This window comes from Puma concolor, chromosome A2 (assembly GCF_028749965.1).
Source record: "Puma concolor isolate L17-30 chromosome A2, mPumCon1.1.hap2, whole genome shotgun sequence".
Lineage (NCBI taxonomy): Eukaryota > Metazoa > Chordata > Mammalia > Carnivora > Felidae > Puma > Puma concolor.
The window spans coordinates 11,898,165-11,922,575 of NC_141668.1; the positions used below are offsets into that span (position 1 = coordinate 11,898,165).

A 24,411-nucleotide genomic window follows, 5' to 3' on the forward strand; every position below is an offset into this window, starting at 1 on the left:
GCTGTGGGAAGAAGGCACATAACTGCTTGAAGGACAAAAGACCCTGCAGGTGCACACCAGGTAGAGGCCCTTTGTCGACTGGCTGCCAGAGTGGCAGTATCCCAGAACTGAGTGCGAAGAGTGGGATCCTTTAAGAGATCAGGGTTTGGATCCCAGCTGAGCACCTGAAAGGCATGGGAAACTGTGGAGCGGGACAAACTGGCCCACTCTACCCACGCAGCATTGTGAGGATGGCCTGAACAGAATGGTTTGGGTCACCTGGTCCAGGGAGGAGAGACTGGGGTGTCACTCTTTTTCTCCCCATCACCAACAAGGTGGGGCTTCAGGGAACAGACAAAGGGCCCACAGTGGAGGTGGGACCCGCCTACAACAAACCACCCCTCCGTGCCTAGAAACTGTGTATCTAACAGAGCAAGACTGACACTGACAGAACCAGACAGTCCCTCCTCCAGACCATAGCAGCTACTGGTTCCAAGGCACCATCAGATATGGGTCCAGCGGTTTTGCATTTTCTGATTTGATTCTCAGTCAATTCTTATTTTATATATATGTATGTTTTTTTTTTCTGTTTTCTACTTCCTTTTCTTCCTTTTATTTCTTCCCTTCTCTATTCTGGTTATTCTGGTTGTTGGTTTGTGTAAGTAGACATTTTTAATCTATTCTTTTTATACCTCTTCTGTGTCTCCTTATTCTTTATTCCCCACCCCCCTCTCTCTCTGAATTAAGCCACATAGTTTCTCTGATTCTCTTCCTGGTCAATTTTTTTCCTTTCTTTTCCCCCATCCCTGTCATTTCTCTCTTTGCATGGGATAAGACTTCTTTCTCCACCACCCCCTTTTTAGAATTTTTTCCAGGGCTACTTCAATGAACAAATCACAGCACACCTGGTGGAAGGTCCAAACCATCACTATGAGTAGGGAGATAAAGCAACAAGAATCACAACAGAAGAGAGCATGCAACACACTCCAAAACACCTCCTGAAGGGCCAGGCCCTGGACAGTGTATGACCCCTTTTTAATATAGTAGTGCTCACAGGTGCAGGACACATAACAAGCTATTAAAACACATAAAGGACAGAAAACTAGCCTAAATGATGAAATGGAAGAATTCTCCTCAAAAGAAATTCTAGGAAGAAATGACAGCTAGAGAATTGCTCAAAACAGATATAAGCAATATAGCTGATCAAGAGTTTAGAATAATAGTCATACGACTAATAGCAGGGCTTGAAAAAGCATAGAAGACAGCAGAGAATCTATTGCTGCAGAGATCAAGGACCTAAGAAATACTCATGATGAATTAAGAAATGTTGTAAATGAGGTGCAAAATAAACTAGATGCAGTGACAGCAAGGGTGGAAGAAGCAGAGGAGAGAATAAGTGAAACAGAAGATAAAATTATGGGAAATGATGAAGCCAAGAAAAAAAGAGGTAAGAAAATACTAGACCAATGAGGGGTGAATTACAGAACTAAGTGACTCAATGAAACGTGCTAATATCTGTATCATAGGAGTTCCAGAAGAAGAAGGGGAGTGGGCAGAAGGTTTACTTGAATAAATTATAGCTGAGAAGTTACCTAATCCGGGAAAGGAAGCAGACATCCCAATCCAGGAGGCACAGAGAACTCCCTTCCGATTTAACAAGAATAGGTCTTCACCATGGCATATCATAGTGCAACTGGCAAAATACAAAGATAAAGAGAGAATTCTGAAAGCAGCTAGGGACAAATTGGCCTTAACCTTCAAGGGTAAGCATATAAGGGTAGTATCAGACCTGTCCACTGAAACTTGGCAGGCCAGAAGGGAGTGGCAGGAAATACTCACTGTGCTGAATAGGAAAAATATGCAGCCAAGAATCCTTTATCCAGCAAGGCTGTCATTTAGAATAGAAGGAGAGATAAAGGTTTCCCAGACAAACAAAAACTGAAGGAGTTCATGACCACTAAACCAGCCCTGTAAGACATCCTAAGGGGAGTTCTGTGACTGGAATGCTGCAAAGACTACAAAGGACCAAACACATCACTACAAGAATGAAATGTACAGATTTCTATGGATTTCTATGACACGAAGTCCATATCTTTCAATAGTAACTCTGAATGTAAATGGACTAACTGCCCCCAATCAAAAGACATAGGGTATCAGAATGGATTTAAAAAAGAAAAAAAAAATAAGATCAATCTATATGCTGTTTACAAGAGACTCAACTTAGACCCGAAGATACATTCAGATTGAAAGTGAGGGGATGGAGAACCACATATCATGCTACTGGAAGTCAAAAGAAAGCTGGAGTAGCCATACTTCTATCAGACAAATGAGATTTTAAACTAAAGGCTGTAAGAAGAGATGAAGAAGGGCATTATATCATAATTACAAGATCCATCCGTCAAGAAGAGCTAACAATTGTAAATGTTTATGCCCCCAACTTGAAAATCCCCAAATATGTAAATCAATTAATCACAAACATAAGCAATCTTATTGATAAGAATATGGTAATTTCAGGGGGCTTTAATACTTTACTTAAAACAATGGAAAGTTCATTTAAGCAGAAAATCAATAAAGAAACAATGGCCTTGAATGATACACTGGACCAGATGGATTTGACAGATATATTCAGAACTTTCCATCCAAAAGCAGGAGAATACACATTCTTCTTGAGTGCACATGGAAAATTCTCCAAGACAGATCACATACTGGCTCACAAAACAGCCCTCAATAAATATAAAAGAATTGAGATCATACCATGTGTATTTTCAAATCACAACACTATGAAACTTGAAATCAACCACAAGAAAAAAATTGGAAATCCTCCAAATGCATGGAGGCTAAATAACATCCTACTAAAGAATGAATGGGTCAACCAGGCAATTAAAGAAGAAATTAAAAAATGTATGGAAGCAAATGAAAATAAAAACATGACAGTCCAAACCCTTTGGGATGTAACAAAGGCAGTCCTAAGAGGAAAATACATTGCAATCCAGGCCTATCTCAAGAAACAGGAAAAATCACAAATACAAAACCTAACTTCACACCTAAAGGAACTAGAAGAATAGCAAAGAAACCCCAAAGCCAACAGAAGAGAAATAATAAATATTAGAGCAGAACTAAACAATATAGAATCCAAATAAATAAATAAATAAATAAATAAATAACAGTAGAACAGATCAATGAATCAAAGAGATGGTATTTTGAAAAAATAAACAAGTGTTCTCAAAAAGAAAAGAGAGAAAATCCAAATAGATAAAATCACAAATAAAACAGGAGAGATGCCAACGAACATCACAGAAATACAATTATTAGAGAATACTATGAAAAATTATATGCCAACAAACTAGACAATATGGAAGAAATGGAAAAATTCCTAGATACTCACACATTACCAAAACTCAAATGGGAATAGAAAATTTGAACACATAACCAGCAAAGAAATGGAATCAGTTATCAAAAATCTGCCAACAAATAAGAGTTCTTTGGCCAGATGGCTTCCCAGGGGAATTCTACCAGACATTTTTTAAAAAAAATTTTTTAACGTTTATTCATTTTTGAGAGACAGAGAGAGACAGAGCATGAGCAGGGAAGGGGCAGAGAGAGGGAGACACAGAATCCAAAACAGTCTCCAGGCTCGGAGCTGTCAGCACAGAGCCTGATGCGGGGCTCGAACTCACAAACCGTGAGATCCTGACCTGAGCGGAAGTCGTACGCACAACCGACTGAGCCACCCAGGCGCCCCGTCTACCAGACATTTAAAGCAGAGGTAATACCTATCCTTTTCAAGTTGTTCCAAAATATAAAAACAGAAGGAAACCTTCCAGACTCATTCTATGAAGCCAGCATTACCTTGATTCCCAAACCAGACAGAGACCCCACTAAAAAGGAGGATTACAGGCCAATATTCCTGATGAATATGGATGCAAAACTTCTCAACAAGTTACTGAAAAATCAAATTCAACAATATATTAAAAGAATTATTCACCATGATCAAGTGGGATTCATTCCTGGGCTACAGGGCTGGTTCAATATTTGCAAGTCAATAAATATGATACATCACATTAATAGAAGAAAGGATAAGAACCATATGATCTTGTCAATTGATGCAGAAAAAGCATTTGACAAAATTCAGCATCCTTTCTTAATAAAAACCCTCAACAAAGTCGGGATAGAAGGGACATACCTTAACATCATAAAAGCCATATACGAAAAGCCCACAGCTAATATCATCCTCAACTGTGAAAAACTGAGAACTTTCCTCCTGAGATCAGGAACACAATAGGGATGTCCATTCTCACCACTGTTGTTTAACATAATGCTGGAAGTCCTAGCCTCAGCAATCAGACAATAAAATGAAATAAAAGGCATACAAATTGAGAAAGAAGTCAAACTTTCACTTTTTGCAGATGACATGATGCTTTACATGGAAAGCCCAAAAGACTACACAAAAGCTGCTAGAACTGATACATGAATTCAGCAAAGTCACAGGATACAAAATCAGTATACAGAAATCTGTTGCATTTCTACATACCAATAATGGAGCAACAGAAAGAGAAATCAAGAAATTGATCCCATTCATAATAGCACCAAGAACCATAAAATACCTAGGAATAAACCTGACCAAAGATGTAAAAGATCTGTATGCTGAAAACTATAGAAAACTTATGAAGGAAATTGAAGAAGACACAAAGAAAAACATTCCATGCTCATGGATTGGAAGAAGAAATATTGTTAAAATATCAATATTACTCAAAGCAATCTACACATTCAGGGTGATCCCAATCAAAATTGCACGGGCATTCTTCTCAGAGCTAGAATAAACAATCCTAAAATTTGTATGGAACCACAAAAGACCCCAAATAGCAAAAGTAATGTTGGAAAAGAAAACCAAAGCGGGAGGCATCACAGTCCCGGACTTTAGCCTCTACTACAAAGCTGTAATCATCAAGACAGTATGGTATTGGCACAAAAATAGACACATAGACCAATGGAATAGGATATAGAACCCAGAATTGGACCCACAAATGTATGGCCAACTAATCTTTGACAAAGCAGGAAAGAGTATCTAATGGAAAAAAGACAGTCTCTTTTGCAAATGGTGCTGGGAGAACTGGACAGCAACATGGAGAAGAATGAAACTGGACCACTTTCTTACACCACACACAAAAATAAACTCGAAATGGATGAAAGACCTAAATGTGAGACAGGAAACTATCAAAACCCTAGAGGAGAAAACAGGAAACAACCTCTTTGACCTCAGCCACAGCAACTGCTTGCTCGACACGTCTCTAAAGGCAAGGGAAATAAAAGCAAAAAATGAACTATTGGGACCTCATCAAGGTAAAAAGCTTGTGCACTGCAAAGGAAACAATCAGTAAAACTAAAAGGCAACCGATGGAATGGGAAAAGATATTTGCAAGTGACATGTCAGATAAAGGGTTAGTATCCAAAACCTATAAAGAATTCACCAAACTCAACACCCCAAAAACCAAATAATCCAGTGAAGAATTGGGCAAAAGCCATGAGTAGACACTTTTCCAAAGACATCCCCAGATGGCTGATAGGCACATGAAAAGATGCTCAACATCACTCATCATCAGGAAAATACAAATCAAAACTATAATGAGATACCACCTCACACCAGTCAGAGTGGCTTAAATTCATAACTCAGGAGACAACAGATGTTGGAGAGGTTGTGGGGAAACAGGAACCCTCCTATACTATTGGTGGGAATGCAAACTGGTGCAGCCACTCTGGAAAACAGTGTGGAGGTTCCTCAAAAAATTAAAGACTGAATTACCCTACGACCCAGCAATAGCACTACTAGGAATTTATCCAAAGGATACAGGAGTGCTGATTCATAGGAGCACATTTACCCCAATGTTTATAGCAGCACTTTCAACAATAGCCAAATTATGGAAAGAGACCAAAGGTCCAACAACTGATGAATAAATAAAGAATATGTGGTTTATATATACAATGGAATACTATTGGCAGTGAGAAAGAATGAAATCCTGCCATTATGCAACAACATGGATGGAACTGGAGAGTATTATGCTAAGTGAAAGAAGTCAGTCAGAGAAAGACAGATACCATACGTTTTCAGTCACATGTGGAATTTGAGAAACTTAACAGAAGACCATGGAGGAAGGGAAGGGGAAAAGATAGTTTCAAACAGAGAGAAGGCAAACCATAAAAGACTCTTAAATACAAAGAACAAACTAAGGGTTGATGGGGAACGGGCAGGGGATGGGGAAAATGGATGATGAGCATAGAGGAGGGCACTTGTTGGGATGAGCACTGGATGTTGTATGTAAGCCATGAATCATGGGAATCTATCCCTGAAGTCAAGAGCACACTGTGTACTCTGTTGTTAGCTAACTTGACAATAAATTATGTTTAAATAAAAAAGAGATACAACCACATAAAAATGTCTTTCAGTCCTTGGTAATTTTTAAGAGTTCAAAGAGGTCTGGAAACCATATATTAGAGTACCACTAAACTAATTGGTAGATTGCCAATCTAGAAAGGGTCCGAGCTGGAAACAAATGAATCTTATCTGATACCAATGGTTTTATAGTTTTCTCTTGTTGTTGCCACAAATGAACACAAACGTAGCAGCTTAAAACAGCACACATATGATATATATATATATATATATATATATATATATATATATATATATACACACACACAATGGAATATTACTCAGCCATTAAAAAAGAATAAAGTATTTTCATTTGTACCAACATGGATGGTTGTAGAAGTATAATGCTAAGTGAAATAAATCAGGCAGAGAAAGATAAATACCACCATTTGGTTTCACTCATATGTGAAATTTAAGAAACAAAACAAACGAAGAAAGGAAAAAAGACACACACAAAAAAACAGACTCTGAACTATAGAGAACAAACTGGCAGTTACCAGAAGGGAGGTGGGTGTAGGGATGGGAAAACATGGGAAGAGGATTAAGTGTACTCTTATGATGAGCACTGAACAATGTATAGAATTGCTGAATCACTATGTTGTACACCTGAGGCTAACATAACACTGTATGTTAATTATATTGGAATTAAAAAAAAAGTAAAAATTATATATACATATATATACACATTCATATACACACACACACACACACACACACACACACACACACACACACACAATGTAAAAAAAAAAAAAAAAAACACCCAGACACATTAACAACAACAACAAAAACCCTAGGCCACAAGTGTTATCTCTCAGTTTCTCTGGGTCAGAAGTTCTGGTGTCAGATTCTCTGTTTCTGTCTCACAGGCTAAATTCAAAGATGTGGCTGGGTCTGCAGTCCTCCTGCAGTCCTCACCCAGGGTGCCCTCCATCCTCACACTTGAGATCTCCTGACCTCCTCCTCTGCTGTTCGATGGGAAAATACCCTGCTTTTGGAAAGCTCACCAGACCTGATTAGGCAGACCAACATAACCTCCAGAGTTTAAGATCAGTTGGTTTTTCAAAACATCTTCACAGCAGAGCCCAGATTAGCCCTTGATTAAAAAAGAGGGGCAGGTTCCTCAGGGGGCCATCTTGAGGATCCCACCACCCACAGTCTCTTCTCTTAATCACAGAGCAGTGCCTTCATTTTCTAGATCCTGTACCTTTCCTCAGACAGGTGCTATCCTGTGACTCTCTTTATTATCTGCCACATGCACCTCCAGGACTCCCTCCCCAGATAATCAAAGTAATTCTGACACTAACTAACTAACTAACTAACTCACAGGGACACAATTTCCATTTCTGTGTCTCATGCTAAGTGACAAGACCAGCATATTTTAAAGTTCCTTTTAATTCCTAATTTATATGAGTTTAAGAGAACCCTTTTTTGCACAGTGCACACACCTGGCCCTCGGCCTGGTGCTCTTACAGCACAATGACCATATTTTTCTCAGCATCTACATTTAGAAGAGCACTTAGGTAACAGGTACAGCAATGTTTTACTTAAAATATTAGATGAAGCAATAACATGAATATGACCAATATTTGGAGGAGCCAGTGGAGACTAGGCACAGACTCAAAGAAACATCTATAGCCTATAAAGCCATGACATACATTTTCACATTTTTGGTACTAATTTGATCACTTGTTCTCCTTGGAGCTATGTTGTTCATACCTTGTAATAACCTTGTGCAGAGCTATTTAGCATAGAAATGAGCTGTGGGTTAGTTAAATCAAGTTCTGCCTAAGACCAGCCATTTTCCATTGATATGACAACTTGCGAAAGATTTAACTGGATCTCCCATTTGGTCATCAATATCAGCATTGTCATATCACTTATTTACATAATGTAGCTGAATTTTAGCAATAATGTCAATGTTACCTCACAGCAGAGCATAGTCATGGTACAATTCAGTTTCATTACAGAACATATCAGAGGTATGTAAGAATTATAGTCGTATTTGTTATGACATTCCAACAGGTTTGGCCCTTGTCCATTTGCCAGATTATCATGACAGGTGTCATTATAATTAGCCAAGATTCACTGATTTCTCAGTTCCAGTCAATTGAAGACAAAACCAGTTACCCTATCTCAGTTTAAAGTCTTGTACTGAAACTAGTTTTTATTGTGTATCATTATATATTGATGAGGACACTCCGTTATTCCAAACAGTTCCTTTTCCTCCCAGCTGATGAATTTGATACATCTTAGAAGTTCGTGAGCTTTGTCATGCTGTACAGAGGCTGTCAAAAGGGTCTGCAGTCTCCACCACCACCCTGCCTGCATGGTGATGCCCTTTCTTTACATGGCAAAGATTTGCCTTTTATAGGAACCCACAAAAGGGTTCTTATACACCCTTTATTGTTCTTATACACCCTTTATTGGTTGTTTTCTGTGGAAATGTACATAAAGGCAGTGATGTAAACCTTCTCTTGCTCCTGTCTTCTGCCTTCTGACCACCCTGGTGTCTTTCCTACATGTCCCTGGGATCCTGCCTCCTTTTCCAGAACCTGTGAGGACAACAAACTTTTTGCTTTCCTAATATATCTCTGTGTCTCCTCATGTGGTCATACTTGACTCACCATTGCATTTAAAATGTATAAAACACTTGGTATGTGGCTTGCTTTCTTCACAGGAATATTGAAAATCAGAATGATTCTGAAAAGGTCTAATATTTGTCAATTTTGCAAACATTATGTCTTGTGCTTTTTGCATCATCTCTAATAATCTTTGCCTACCAATGGTCATGAAGACATTCATCTATTTTATTTTCTAAAGTCTACATGGCTTCAGGTTGTATATTTAAGTCTAAAAGATTCTATGTTAATGTGGTATTTATTATAGCACAAGGTGAAAATGCCACCTGCCAGATTTCACTGGGAGCAAAATGCCTTTCCCCATGTTGGTTTTTGGTATCCTTCATACGTGCCTCTGTTTGTACAGCATTCTCCTCAGGGCACCCTTGACCTCTGTGTTCCTCAGGCTGTAGATCAGCGGGTTCAGCATAGGGTTGAAAAGGCTGTAAAACAAGGAGAGGATCTTCTGTTGCTCCTCGGGGTGGTGGGATTTGGGGGCCATGTACATGACAATGGCGCTTCCAAAGAAGAGCCCCACCACGCAGAGGTGGGAGGAGCAGGTGGAGAAGGCCTTTCTGCGGCCCTCCCCAGACTGGATCCTCAGGATGGTGAACAGGATGCGCGTGTAGGACACCAGCACCAGGCAGAGGGGCCCTAGTAAGATAAATACACAGGCTGCAAAAATGACAACTTGGTTGAGCCAGGTGTCAGCGCAGGCCAGCTTGAGGACAGACAGGATTTCGCAGAAGAAGTGATTGATTTCATGAGGTCCACAGAAGGGCAGCCTCAGGATGAGAATTAAATGGATGAGGGCCAGGAGGAAGCTAAACACCCAGGAAGTGATGGCCAGGACTGTGCACACTCTCCAGCTCATGATGACAGTGTAATGTAGGGGATTGCAGATCGCCACAAACCTATCGTAGGACATCACGACCAAAATCAGGCACTCTGCGTGAGCAAAAGCTAGATACAAAAAAGTCTGCATAATGCAAGGAACAAAGGATATGGTTCTTCTCTGAGTCAAAAGATTTGCCAGCATCTTGGGTACATTGTTGGAAGCATAGGACATATCAATGATGGCCAGATGGGAGAGGAAGAAGTACATGGGGGTGTGCAGTCTAGAGTCTAAGCAGATAAGCCCTAAGATGACCCCATTCCCCAGAAGAGTGAGGGTATAGAAGAGACAGAAAAGTCCAAAGAGAAAAAACTCCAGTGCTGGATAAACCTGGAATCCCAGCAAGGTGACTTCTGTGACCCATGTCTGGTTGCTTCCCATGCTCCTATGGCAGAGACAGACAAATCATGTTCACACCCAGAAGATCAGAGTTCCAGGACAATCAAGACACAGAATATTACTAAATGTTACAGAATGAGCATTTTGAAATATACTACTCTGGGTGGATTTACGGTCATTTATCTTTAGATATGTTAAAAAACAGTGTGCTCATATAAACCAGAAAATTCCCCTTGTATCAATGGAATGGCAGGATATATATGTATATAATTTGTTATAGGTAATATTACAACATGATACATCATATACTGCACCTAAGAGCATACACACACACACACACACACACACACACACACACACATACACACACATACACACGTGCAAACATATGTTGTTTTGGAGGATTCAGGTGTTCTGGCTTCCCTTCAAGGCTGCGAGTCTTGATTATTACTAGAGTTAGAAGTGAGACAACCCAGATGGAACATCTGCACTGGAGGTATTTTTGTCTCCTAAGTTTGCTTGTCTTCTTGGTCCAAGATATGAAGTGATTAGGGTCCTTTTCTTTATATATGTTGCTTACTTATCCTTTTACCTTCACACATGCTTTTCTACCCATTTATTTCAGATTTGAAGTGCCTTCTAAGTAAATTCTCAATTTTATGATATCTTTAAAACTTTGTAAGCCCCTTGTTTTCAGCTCATACTCCCTACAAACATCTTCTGGTAGCTCTTTTCCATCTCCAGTGTTTGTGGTTTTATTCTGAGAGTTTTATTTACTACTTTATGACCATTAGATGCTGAAATTTGGGCACAAGTGAAAGAATTCTTTGGCTGCATGCAATGAACACATGTACATATCCTAAATTCAGGTAAATATGATAACATTTTTGCAGCTTTTTCAAGAATGAAACTCAAAAGGGAAAATGAATTTACATTAATAGCTATCTTGTAATTGTATTTTCTTTGGGTGTTTTCTCCTTTCCCTTCCATAACTTAAGACAGAGACAAATCTCAGAGCGTATTTTCTAGTGTGACAGAATTGTTTGTCATCAGGATGTCTTTGCTGCTTTGGCAATTCCTATGGCCATTAACTCCCCTCAGATCTTCTACACCTGTTACCATGCTGACTGCCCACTGCTGTTTTGATGTGTTCTGGGCAGGTCACAGGGAGTGGGGATAGGTGGAGCATTGGTTGGATATTTCTTTCCAGGGAGCTCCTCCTGGGAGGTGGCTAGGGTTGTCCAGAGGGAGAAATGGTCCTGGAACTGCCACGTGGTTATGTTATGCTGAGAAACCATGTGACCTGATGCTGTCCCTTTACACTCTCTTCACATTTTTCCCGGAAACAGCCTGAGACCTATCTTTACTTTCTAATTAGGCAGTAGTTTCAAATCCAACAGAACTTTCAAAATAATTTCATTGCTCTCTTTGTAAAAATTTAGATCCTCAAATTCACATTTTAAAATCAGGATTATATTGTATAGACTTTTTCAACTACCCTCTTCCCTTAATATAATGAACATTTTTCATGTGTTAAAATAATATTTTACAGATATTATTTAAAACTAATGCATATTCTATTATAATTTATTTAATTTCTTATTGTTGAAAAATTTTTGGTTCTTATTTCTCTTATGTTTATCAGCATTGAGATAAATATTCTTTCAAACTGAATTTCTGTCTATATTCACGGTTATTTCTTTAGGACATATTCTAAAATTCAAATTGCGGATGTTAGAGACATTTGAAAGCTTGTGATACCTATGATCAGCTTACCTGCAGGAAAAACATACCGATTTCTCCCTCTGACTGTGGGAGAATTGTGTTTCTCTCCCACATGGTCAGCAATACTAAGTATTACAAGTTACGAACTTTGAAAATGGAATATGTGAATAGTTTATACAGTTTAAATTTATATTTCAACAATCCATTAACACATACTCCTTGAGTACATCATCTGTTCTGGCCTGTTTCAAGCTCTCGAAGAACAGAGTAGACACAAAAGTAGACACATTCTGAAAGAGATACAGGTAGCGAAGATGTCAGGTGGTGTATTTGTAATCTATTCCTCATGTTTCCATTTAGGGGAGAAATCTCTCTCCCCCAGATGGAAACACTGCTCTCTATATGATTTGCAGAACAGGAAACAGGAAGTGAGGATGCCCTTTCTCTGCTCTCATTTTTGGCCATATACATTTCTACTCCTTCAGGTTAAAGCCTGCAGGAATATGTACTGTCCTATTTAGAGGTGGGAATGGGCTAATGATTGTGATTTTAATTTGGAGAGACATTTTGTTAAAGATATAGATCATGTTTTTCAATAAACATCACTAATAAAATATATATATTTTTAAATTTTTACCTGATTTCTTGGTTTATTTCTCTATTTCTTCAGACCAGGAATAAGGAGACACCATGGTTAATTACCACCCCTAAAAACCAAGAGCGAAGAAATAAAATATTTGTTGACAGTGGAAAGTATGATGAAGAAAATAAACAGGGTAATATGATTAAAAGTCACTTGGTTTGAAGGGGGGTGGTGGTTCTTTAAATGGGATTGTCAGGAAAAAAATCTCTCCGATAAAAAAACACATGGGTGGAATGTAAATGATGAAGGGGGGTGCACCCAGTCTAAAGCCAAAGTAGACGTTCCTTGCACAGGGAACCGTAAAGACAAAATCCCTGGGTGGGAAGGATTTAGTGGGGTCTGGGAACAGAAAAAATCCAATGTACCAGAACCATGGTGACCAAGAAGATGTAAAATATTCATTGTAATCCTGCTTATATTAAAAAAAAAGAAGAAGAAAAAAGGAACTCTCATAAAGGTTACAAGTTGGAGGTAGATTAAAATAGCTGGCTACTTTTATAACATAGAATATGATGCAGACATTTAAAAGGTTAATATAGATCTAGGGGTGTTTAGGTGGTTCAGTTTGTTAAGCATCTGACTCTTGATTTTGGCTCAGGTCATGATCTTATGGTTCAGGAGTTCAAGCCCCACAGTGGGTTCTGAACTGACAGTGAGGAACCTGCTTGGGATTCTCTGTTTCCCTCTCTTTCTGCCCCTCCCCAGCTTGTGTGCTCTCTCTTTCTAAAATAAATTTAAAATTTTTTTTAAAGTTTAATGTAGATCTTTGTACAGTGGAATGAAAAGGTTTCCACATAAAGTAAAAAAGATGTGTATATAGTATGATCCAACTTATATTTTAAAATATAAACATATTTACACACATGTCTTTTGTATATATATATATAAACATATATATATATACATATATATATATATGAAAATTCTGTAAGTTAAACATGAAATTGTTTATATTGATTATTTCCAGACAGTAGGATTGTATAGGGATTCATCTGTTATAGGAATTGTTTATTTGTCTGTTTAATAAACTTTATGCATTAATCAGGGGAAACAAGATATTTTCATTTAGGAAAAATCTATAATGTAATATAAAACTAAATTTGCACATTGTTCCTGCTCATCTTGAGAGTAATCCTCCCCAAATTTTACCAGGAATCTCACGTCAGAGCAGATTTTCTGAGAGTTTCAACTGGGAGAAATATATCAGTACATTATAAAAAATAGTAACCTTTGACAGGAATGGGGAAATGGAAAACCTCAAGCTCATTTTTTTTATGCAGACGTTTTTTTTCCTGAATCATCCTAATAGAGAAAAAGATCAAGATCTTCCTTCAAATAAAAGTAGAAATAGGGGCGCCTGGGTGGCTCAGTCGGTTGAGCTACCGACTTCGGCTCAGGTCATGATCTCACAGTTTGTGAGTTTGAGCCCCACTTCGGGCTCTGTGCTGACAGCTTGGAGCCTGGAGCCTGCTTCGGATTCTGCGTCTCCCTCTCTCTCTGCCCCATCCCCACTCATGCTCTGCTCGCTCTGTCTTAAAAATAAATAAAACATTAAAAATTTTTTTTAAAAAATTGAAATAGATCTGAAATCAGGTTGAAAATTATTGCAACACCTGCCAAAATGTGAACAGGAGCACAGGCAGAGCTGTGGCTTTGTACAGGCCAAAGGACCTTTGTCATTCAGAGACGCACACTGTATTGCCCTTTTAGTTTCCTTATTTGCAATGCAGCTTTTGGGGATTGGAGGTTAAAAACTGAAACACTGAGGACAGCAATAAAACCAGTACCTGTAAGCAGACTCAGAAGTGACAGAGAGTTTAGCTATCATCCAGTCCAGGAATCTTTCCATCAGGATCTTAGAAAAAGTCACTTAGAATCACCCTGCCTACTGGAGGGGACTTTTTATTCCAAGCCAGTTCATGAAGGCCTCCTCTTCCCCTGGATACTGTTCAAGTGGTACTTTCCTGTTCCCCTCTGTGAGTTCACTTTATTCATATTCTTGTGCTTGACCAGCGTGCTTACTAGTAGACAATGTGCAGAGTGAGCTGAATTGCAAATTTGAGAGACATTCACCCTCTTTCACAGGAACTTACATGTCTACGCCTATGTGGATTTGGTGTTTATCTTAGAAAAAAGGTGGTCATCTTAACTTCCTAGGTTTTGGGTGAACACTTCACTGGAGGTCCCAAGAAATAGCAACAAACTACAATTGGTAAAGTATCTTACAAAGTCACTCGAATATTACGGATTTTATTTGGGCTGATAGGTCTACTTTTGACTTGTTTTTAAATTCATGCAAAGAGAGCACAGTTAAAGGATGTATATTGAACTTCCAATTAGCAGATATGAAATGGGAAACTGTCCAATTGTTTGGACAATGCATATGTAATGACAGAATGGAATATGGCATTTTGTGGACAGACCAAATACTGTATTAATGGGTCCCAGTGAATCAAACCAAATAGGGGGGTTCAGAGAGCTCCTAAAGCCCAAGTCCTCCAGGAACAGGAACATCTTGTCAACATTTAAGGCTCTTCTTGAATAAGCACATTCTGTCACCAGGGAAAGCAAGGCAAAAGTAATGACAGAAAATTTGATAATGCCTTTAGAAACAAGTCTTATATGCAGGTCTTAGAGCTAATAAAGACACAGGAGGCAGGAAAGACTAAATTTCTTTCCAAAGATTACCTTTGGATGAGTCATAGGAGATGAAATGTGATAAGAGCTTCATATTATCAGGTGGGCAGGAGAAGGAAGGTAGGCTGAGCACAGAGCCTGTGCCCAGGACAGGCTCTCTGGGCCTGAGATGGAATCCTGAGAGTGGACCAAAGGAAAAGCACAGTGGGCTCATCTGTGATGGGTCCCTCGTGTTCCTACTGCGCCCAGGCCAGTGACCCTGGACAGCCGACACATGGATGCGTCAGCTATCAGCTACGCCAGTCATTAGCTTCCCTTTCCCAAATGATTAGAATTGTCTGATTAATCCAAGTGCATAATGAAAGCAATCTGGACTTACGGAGTTTTACATGTAATTTGTTTTCTAACACATCTGGAAGAAACTAGTAGCCTATTTCCAAAATGGCAGGAATGAATAAAGAGGCAAATAGAATTCTTAGCGAAACAATTTGTTTCATCAAATGTGAACTACAGACACACTGTATGTCATGCAGGATGTGAACTGCACCCTTTTACAGTTTTGTAGGAAGGTCGCGAGGAGACCACTCTATAATGACGGCTAACTACACATACTAGTTGCTGGTCAGCTCATCTGTGAGGACAAGGAAAATAGAATGCAATAGAAGGTGAGAGCATTTTTTTCCTTTTAAATGTTGGCATGGTTTTGCATTTTGAATTTCACAGCTCAAGTCAGGTTTGGTTTTCCTTTGAGAAAAAGCCTGTGGCAAATAACAAAGAGAAAAATGTCTACAATGATTTCTTTTAGTGCCACCTTAGCTACATATTAAAGAAAGATCTTCAGTGCACAGAACAAGGGCAAGTTTCGTGGATACATTTCTCTGTTCTTCCACAGCATGAAAATTCACAGGGACTGAAAATAGCAAGATCCTGAGCAAGGATGAAAGCACCATGGTTAACAGTGCTGATCAGAGCATCACCCCAATCTCCATTCTGCAAGGTGAGCTTATGAACTAAAGCCACTTAGTCTATGCCTCACTGCTGCTGTTTGTTTGTTTGTTTGTTGAGCACGCTTCACGCCCAGAACAGAACCCAATGCCGGGCTTGAACTCAGGAGCCAGACAGAGATCAAGACCTGGGCTGAGATCAAGAGTCGGACACTTAACCAACTGAACCACCCCGGTGCCCCTCAACTCATTGTTTTCATCCATAAAAAAGTGACAACAGATGTCTAAAGGGTGGTGGTGAAGAATAACTACATTAAACTGGCATATAATACGAGTTACAGAAAGGTTAACTGTGGCTAATAGCATTAATGAGACCACAAATGTCGAGAAAGAGTCCAAATCATCAGCATTAGTGATCCAACAAAATCATGACATTGTAAACTCACATTTATCTTGCCTCCGTTTGGTTATTTTGGAGTTGAAATAGAAAACGCACCACTTTTGCTTCAGATTCTGAGTCTCCCTCTTGCTCTCTGCCCCTCCCCCCACTCGCACTCTGTCTCTATCAAAAACAAATAAACATTTAAAAAATTAAAAGGAAAAAAAAGGGGCACCTGGGTGACTCAGTGGGTTAAGCGTCTGACCTCAGCTCAGGTCATGATCTCACGGTTTTTGAGTTGGAGCCCCGCATGGGACTCTGTGCTGACAGCTGGGAGCCTGGAGCCTGCTTCGGATTCTGTCTGTCTCTCTCTCTCTCTCTCTCTCTGCCCTTCCTACACTCACGCTCTGTCTCTCTACCAAAAATAAATAAACTTTAAAAAAAAAAAGAAAAAAGAAAACACACCACATTACTTTCATTTCTGTTAATGTTTTTATACACTGATTTAAAAAATTAAGTTTCAAACAGATTTTAAAGAAAAGGAAAAATCCTTTAAAGGAAACTCACTCCCGGATTCAGGAAGAAAACACAGGTTTTAAAACTCAAAAATCTCTTGAAAGGAAAGGAGGCTGTACTGTGGGTATTTAGCACTGACCCACAGTGAGAGTATGTAATGATCACTCTGAGGGAGAGTCCTGGGGTGTCAAAGATGGGGTTCTGGGGCAATTTGCACACTTACTCAGAAATTACTTAGCATCTTCCAACAGTGACTTCAAGACTTGATCTTACCGAGCAGGAGTGTAACAAACAAACATGGATTCTGAGCTCAACTGCCTGAGTTTCCATTCTGACGTGGCTACATACGTAGTTTTGCAACCTCTCTGAGCCTCTCCCTTCGTCAGCATCACCAGCTGCGAAATGGGTTGAACGATAACCCTACCTCATGGGTTAACTTACACAAGACATTTAATAAGTGCTTAGTGATCTATTGGGGATTTAGAAGCCACCATGCAGAGTAACTTCTGGATCCAATAAGGAAATATGTTAAGAATCATAATGTTCCTCTGCTGAAACAGAACAAAAAGAGAATCAGTACATCAACAGACCCGGGTTTCCCTTGTAAGAGAATGCCATCTGTCTCCCGGGCAAGCGATAAGCGGGTCCTGTTTGGGCAGACGATGTTTCCCAGTGTCTGCAGGGGCAGGCATTTAACAGGCAGGGAAGGAAGATCCGTCTCAGGGCAAGGAGCCACTTACCTGTGACTTCAGGATTTTTTTATTTGTAAGGAGAGACACCTGGGCCACGTGACCTCTGAAGTTCTTTGTAGCCCTTTAGTCAGACCGTATCCTACTTGCTGATTCCTCTTCTCTCACACAGTCAAGACAAAGCTAAGAGCTGCCACGTGAGGACGATGAGGGGAGTGTGGACAGATGGTCCTGGAGGGCCAGAAGCAGACAGGGAGCGGTACCTAGAGATCCTCACCAGGACTCTAGTTCTGAAGGTAGGCTTAGGGCCACATGGAAGGCAGCTAGTCACTAATGCCCAGAGCCAGCAATTTCATTCCTACCCCCTTTCCCCATATCCCACCTGCAAACCCCTTCTAGGGGCTAATGAACCACATTTACTTACAGTGGTATAATCTGTGTTCTTTTCTTCAAACATAGCCTTGGGTTTAAAAGAAACCGCACCGGGAAGGACCGAAATTAACTCTCCTGTGCAAAAGGGGTCTCATCGGGAGGTGAAGCCCATAGACACGGTTCTCTTGGCGGAACCTGATGATAGATCTGCTTCCGCAAGCAAGGGCTTTCTTCTGTCGTCACCTGAACCCAGCTCCCTCCCTGCAGACACAGATAATGATTCCAGGGACAGAACCACATAGCATTCCATCCACTCCCATTCTCCTCAGGGAGATGTAGAGTTTGCTACTTTTCTTTCGGCAGGCGAACCACTAAACAGATTTCCCACGTGTATTCATTTTGCTCTTTCGATGTCCCCTGGGAATTTTTATGTGCATTTGCTTGGGATTTGTGTGTGTGTGTTTGTGTTTGCTTGGGATTGGGTGAGGTCAGGATGTCTCTAAACAATGCAAGACCCTGGCACAGAAAATTAAAAAATTCAAGATCATGTCATAAATTAATTTCTCTCAATATGTATTTTACCAGCCTTAAAATTTCCCCACACTGGAATTCTTTCTGTTTGTAGAAGAGAGGCTGTGATCGCTTGATCTTTCATGGTAGGGGTCCCATGGGTCCTGTTAAGACATCATCTCGGAGAAATAGATTTCTCCTAATAGAGGAATGTTATTGCCAGATAATCACTGAACATTTCTGACTTACAAGTATTTTTGACTTGGCAGTTTAGATATATTTCTCCCTTAATTTTCTTTTTTTTTAAGACATTTTAATGTTTATTTTTAATTTTTGAGACAGAGAGACAGAGCATGAGCGGGAGAGAGGCAGAGAGAGAGAGGGAGGCATAGAATCCACGAAGCAGGCTCCAGGCTCTGAGTTATCAGCTCAGAGCCCAACGCGGAGCTTGAACCCATGAACTGTGAGATCATGACCTGAGTTGAAGTCAGACGCTTAACTGACTGAACCACCCAGGTGCCCCTCTCCCTTAATTTTCTGAAGTTTATCCTCCATTTCAAACTTCTTGAGATTTCTGGACCACATTTTACTTCTTCATCCTGAGTTAAGACTTACAGTTAAAATGAATTTCTCTCTCCCAATCTCTCTCTCTCACCCTCTCTCGTGCACTAAGTGATGTTTGATGATAAGAAAGTCCTTCCACTTCTAACTTCCAGAGGGTCTATCTACAGTTTCAGTTCTTAAACTGTGGTAGAAAAGGCACTTCATAATAAAGGTAATGTATTTAATCTATTGGACAGGGGATTAAAAAAAAAAAATATATATATATATATATATATATATATATATGGAGGCGAGGCATATTGGAGTTATTTCTTTTCTTAAAATAACCTGGGTCGGATAGAGCCTCCCTCCACATACCTCCTTATTCTTCAACACACACTCTGAATTTTATTCAAGTACTACTCCCCGACTGCTCCCACTCTTGAAATGCTTATTCCTGGGGCGCCTGGGTGGCGCAGTCGGTTAAGCGTCCGACTTCAGCCAGGTCACGATCTCGCAGTCCGTGAGTTCGAGCCCCGCGTCAGGCTCTGGGCTGATGGCTCGGAGCCTGGAGCCTGTTTCCGATTCTGTGTCTCCCTCTCTCTCTGCCCCTCCCCCGTTCATGCTCTGTCTCTCTCTGTCCCAAAAATAAATAAACGTTGAAAAAAAAAAAAAAAAGAAATGCTTATTCCTTGTTCCAAGTCAATTTTATCCTTGTAGTGTCCATTTCACTTCAAACATAATACCAATCCTTCAAAGCACTCAGGGAGCCCTCTTCACCTATCCAAACCCCAACTGGTCTCCCTTCTCTGGAAGACTAACGGCACTTACTATAACATCCTTCAAAATTGTGCTTAAATAATTTTACACCCTTATTATTTTTATTGTTTGCATTTCCTGTATTTTACAAGGAAAACAAGATTGTTACAGAAGAATATGTTTTACTCACCAATACCCAGATAGAGCCAAGTTGGTGCATCCTCATTCAAATATGTATAGTTACCACTTTTATTTCTTTTGATTGAACAGTATGATGATATTTAACACAGTGTATTGTGGATACAAAGGAGCTTATAGTTTGTCTCTACTATTTTGTTTCTAATCTTTGAAGTGGAGGAAGCCAAAGCATTCCTTGTGAAAAGTCTTAGACTTCTTTTATTATCAATAATTCTATTGCCTAATATTTTATATTTTAGTGAGAATAGGAATTATAAAGTATACTTGGCTCTATCATTAGTGATGGACCTTTATTAAAGAAGGTCAGTATAGGGGAGCCTGGGTGGCTCAGTTGGTGGTTGAGCATCCGACTTTGCCTCAGGTCACGATCTCATGGTTTTCAAGTTCGAGCCCTGTGTCGGTCTCTGTGCTGACAGCTCAGAGCCTGGAGCTTGCTTCAGATTCTGTGTCTCCCTCTCTCTCTGCCCCATCCCCACTCATGCTCTGTCTCTCTCTGTCTTAAAAATAAATAAAACATTAAAAAAAAATTTTTAAAGATCAGTATAGAGATAGAAGTGTTTACAGATCACAAATACAATACCTACATATCATGTTAATATTTTGCCATCTCTGAGACAGAAAATCCTCCTGCAGAGGGCATGAGTCTGTTCCCTTCCTTTCCCTTCCCTTCCCTTCCCGTCCTTTCCCTTCTCTTCCCTTCCCTTCCCTTCCCTTCCCTTCCCTTTCCTTTTCATTGTACCTTGCACATAGAATTTCAATGGGGCGTTTGAAGAAGATAAAATAGTATAAATGATGATAAGAAATGAGAAGTGTTGATGACTGTTTTCACCACGACTTCTGTCATGATAAACATCTCTAACTGTATGAAGCTGTTTAAGGATGTGCTCCATCAAAACAAGGGGACTACACTGAGAAAGAGGAAGACATGAGATTAATGAACTAAGGAGTCTAACACGGGGTAAAGGCAGATGGTATTGCCAGGGAACAGCCAGTCCAGATAGAAGGAGAATGGAAATCTCCTGAAGGATGGACATATTATTTGAGGTGGCTGATGGGAATTGAAAGATAGAGAAAACCTTAGGAAGAAGGACTAAGAGTCCAGGTGGGGGAAAAACACAGCAATTGGTTACTATCACCTTTATTACTTGTATCTATAAGCTGTTAATTGCTATATACTTCCTGCTTAGAAATCAGGTGAGGGAAAATATTAGCCTAATAAAGAGTTTTCTTTTTTTTTTTTATTTTTAAAAGTTTATTTATTTATTTTTGAGAGAGAGAGAGAGAGAGAGAGCTAGCATGCACACAGGAGGGGCAGAGAGAGGGAGAGAGAGAATCCCAAGCAGGCTCAGTGCTAATAGAACTTGAACTGATGCCGGGCTTGAACTCATCAACCATGAGATCATGACCTGAGCTGAAACCAAGAGTTGATGTTTTACTGACTGAGCCACCCAGGTGTCCCAAGAGTTTTCTATACAAACTTGTTCACACGCTGATGTGCTGTGGATAAATGGACTTCGGTGGGGGTGTTGTTTCTTTCTTCCAGCAGATTTTTCCAGAAATTGTGTCCCCTTGGTTGGGTTGATCAATGCGACAACGACACTATATTGCACCCTGCTCAGGATTGGAGAGTGGGTGCTGACCACTACTGTCTTCCCTAATCAAATGTTTATCATAAACCAGTAATGTGTCAGACACTAAGGGATACAACTGATGAAGACAAAATCTGTATTCCCCTTGCTCACATTCTAGTGGTAAACAGGAGAGCTACACTCATGTTACCCTCTTTCTTAAAAGTCTCCATGCTCCTTTTTTTAAAAATATTTTGTAATGTTCATTTATTTTTGAGAGAAGAGAGAGAGAGAGAGAGCACCAGTAAGAGAGGGGCAGAAAGGGGACAGGGGATCCAAGACAGGCTCTGTGCTGACAGCAGAGAGCCTGATGTGGGGCTCAACCCCACCAACTGTGAGATCATGACCTGAGCTGGAGTTGGACGCTTAATCGACTGAGCCACCCAGGAGCCCCAAAGTCTCCATGCTTCTTTACCAGCCTCTCTCTCCACCGACTTTTAGGGGGAAAAATGATTTTTTTGTTGTTGTAAAATGGAAATGAGCTCCATATGTAAAAAAATAAAGCAATTCTGAAAAGTACAAAGAAAAAAAATCTAAAATTATTCCAGGTCAAAGCACCCTGAAATAACTATTGTGGCTAAATAGCTCAAGAAATCCCAGAGATTTCTTCATGTAAATAAACAAATTCAGGGCTAATAGGACAGATGGATGAATAATTTAACAAAATGTAATCACATGATATTTTAGGAAAGTATTTTCACTCTTTATTTTGTGTAAAAGAATATTTTCCCCAAATGAAAATAAGCAGTTCAGAAAAATACAACAATATCACCCACACATTTGGTTAGTAGACTCCCACATATCTCTGTGTACTTGGATAAATAAATGGAGGAAAGGATAAATAGATAACATTTTAATGAAAATTATTTCATATTCCTCATGCTATTTTTAAGTGTGTGTGTGTGTATACAATCTAGCAGAAAGAAAATTAAGTTCCCACTATGTAACTAAAATGTTTATTCTAGTTCAGAGTCCTTTTTAATCTTATCAGATTCTTAATACAATCTCTTTGATATAACAATTTTTCATTATATTTAGAGGTTGTAGCCTTTAGGTTTTTAAACATTATGCCTTATTGTGAGAGAGTATCCATTGGATCCCTAATACTAAAGGATAAGAAGATTAGCACACTTCAATTTCCTACTCAAGATTTCAGAAATCTTGCATCAGAACTTGAACCATTTAGCAGATACTATTGGTTGTCTGCCTTATGGCCATTACCACTTCCTGAGCTAGTACTGATATTCTTGAGGTATTAGATAGTAAACTTATCAGAGAAAGTGGGTCTCACTGATTAAACCATAATGGATCTAAGCCAAGTTCTCAATTTCATCCTCTTTGTCAGTGACTATTTAGAGATCACCATTTGGCTCAATATTGGCCAACGAAATACAAGGAAAAATCTGCTGAGAGGGAGTAATTATATGTCAGAAAACTCTCCCACCCAAAACATCTGAAAATGGCTCATCTACCAGGTGGACAGGAAAGAGAAAAATCTCCATTTTACCCTTATTCTTAAGGTCTGTTTATTTTGTAAAAAGTGATTTGGGTACAAAGATAAACTGGAGTGATATGATAGAAAATCACCTGTTCCAGACACGTGTGACTCTGAAATATGCTGGTCTTTGAGGAGGTAATGTCTGAGACCCAATAAATTAGAAGAACAGGTAGAAGAGGACTCCATGTCTTGTCTTTCCACTCTTTTTACGCCCTTTATTGATTGATAGACATTCTTAATTTTAATCTAGTCAAATTCATCAATGTTGTCTTTTGTGACTAACAATTTTGTATGTTATTTTAAAAATCCTTCCCCTTCTTATATTTTAAAAGCTTTATGTACAGTTCATGTTTGACACTTAGGTCTTGAAAACACTAGGAATTGAGGTTTTTTTGCCCTTTGAGTATCTACATGGTTCCTTAAGTGCGCCGGCTCTCTTTACTGCAAAGCCCTTCCTTTCCCCCACTGAACTGCCATGGCACATCTCTAATATAGCAGGTGTCATTTTATAAAGGCATGAATCTTGCTTCTGTGTTTCATACACTGTTCAGTCTATTTATTGGTGAGTGCCTGGAAGAGCAGCACGTTGTCTTATTTACTGGCGCTTTATGGCACACGGAAAAATTAAATACTCTCACCTCATTCTTGATCTTTTTAAATAGTACTTGGACTAGCCTTGGCCCTTTGCATTTTAGAATCAGCTTGTGAAATTCTGCACATACCCACACCACTGAAATATTGTAGGATATTGATTAGGACTACATTAAATATATTAATCAATTTGAGGAGATTGGATCTTTATAATATTACGTTTCCCAGTCCAAGAAGTTGGCATATTTCATGTTGTTTACCTGTGTATTTACCAACTGAGCCACCCAGGCACCGCAAGTTACTATTAGAACTCAATAAAGTTTTCTAATTTTGTCTTTATAGTTTTTTGTACATAGTTTGTTAAATTTATTCCTAAGAGTTTTAAAATGAAGTCCTATAGTCTCACTAGCATTTTGCAAAATTTCATTTCAATTATTTGTTGTTATATAAAAAACGTAATTGAGGGGCGCCTGAGTGGCTCAGTCGGTTGAGCATCTGACTTCGGCTCAGGTCATGAT

At 39.4% G+C, this 24,411-nt stretch overlaps 1 protein-coding gene across 1 annotated transcript; it reads right to left on the minus strand.

Moving 5' to 3' along the window:
* Nucleotides 1–9,370: 9,370 nt before the first annotated feature.
* Nucleotides 9,371–10,303, minus strand: LOC112866543 (olfactory receptor 2A14-like). The gene has a single exon (XM_025929436.2). It carries the CDS (start codon nucleotides 10,301–10,303, stop codon nucleotides 9,371–9,373), a length of 933 nt encoding a protein of 310 aa, XP_025785221.2.
* Nucleotides 10,304–24,411: the final 14,108 nt, after the last annotated feature.

Bases quoted from the DNA above. Each gene is read 5' to 3' on its own strand.
- LOC112866543 (XM_025929436.2), bottom strand. From the start codon at position 10,303: ATGGGAAGCAACCAGACATGGGTCACAGAAGTCACCTTGCTGGGATTC.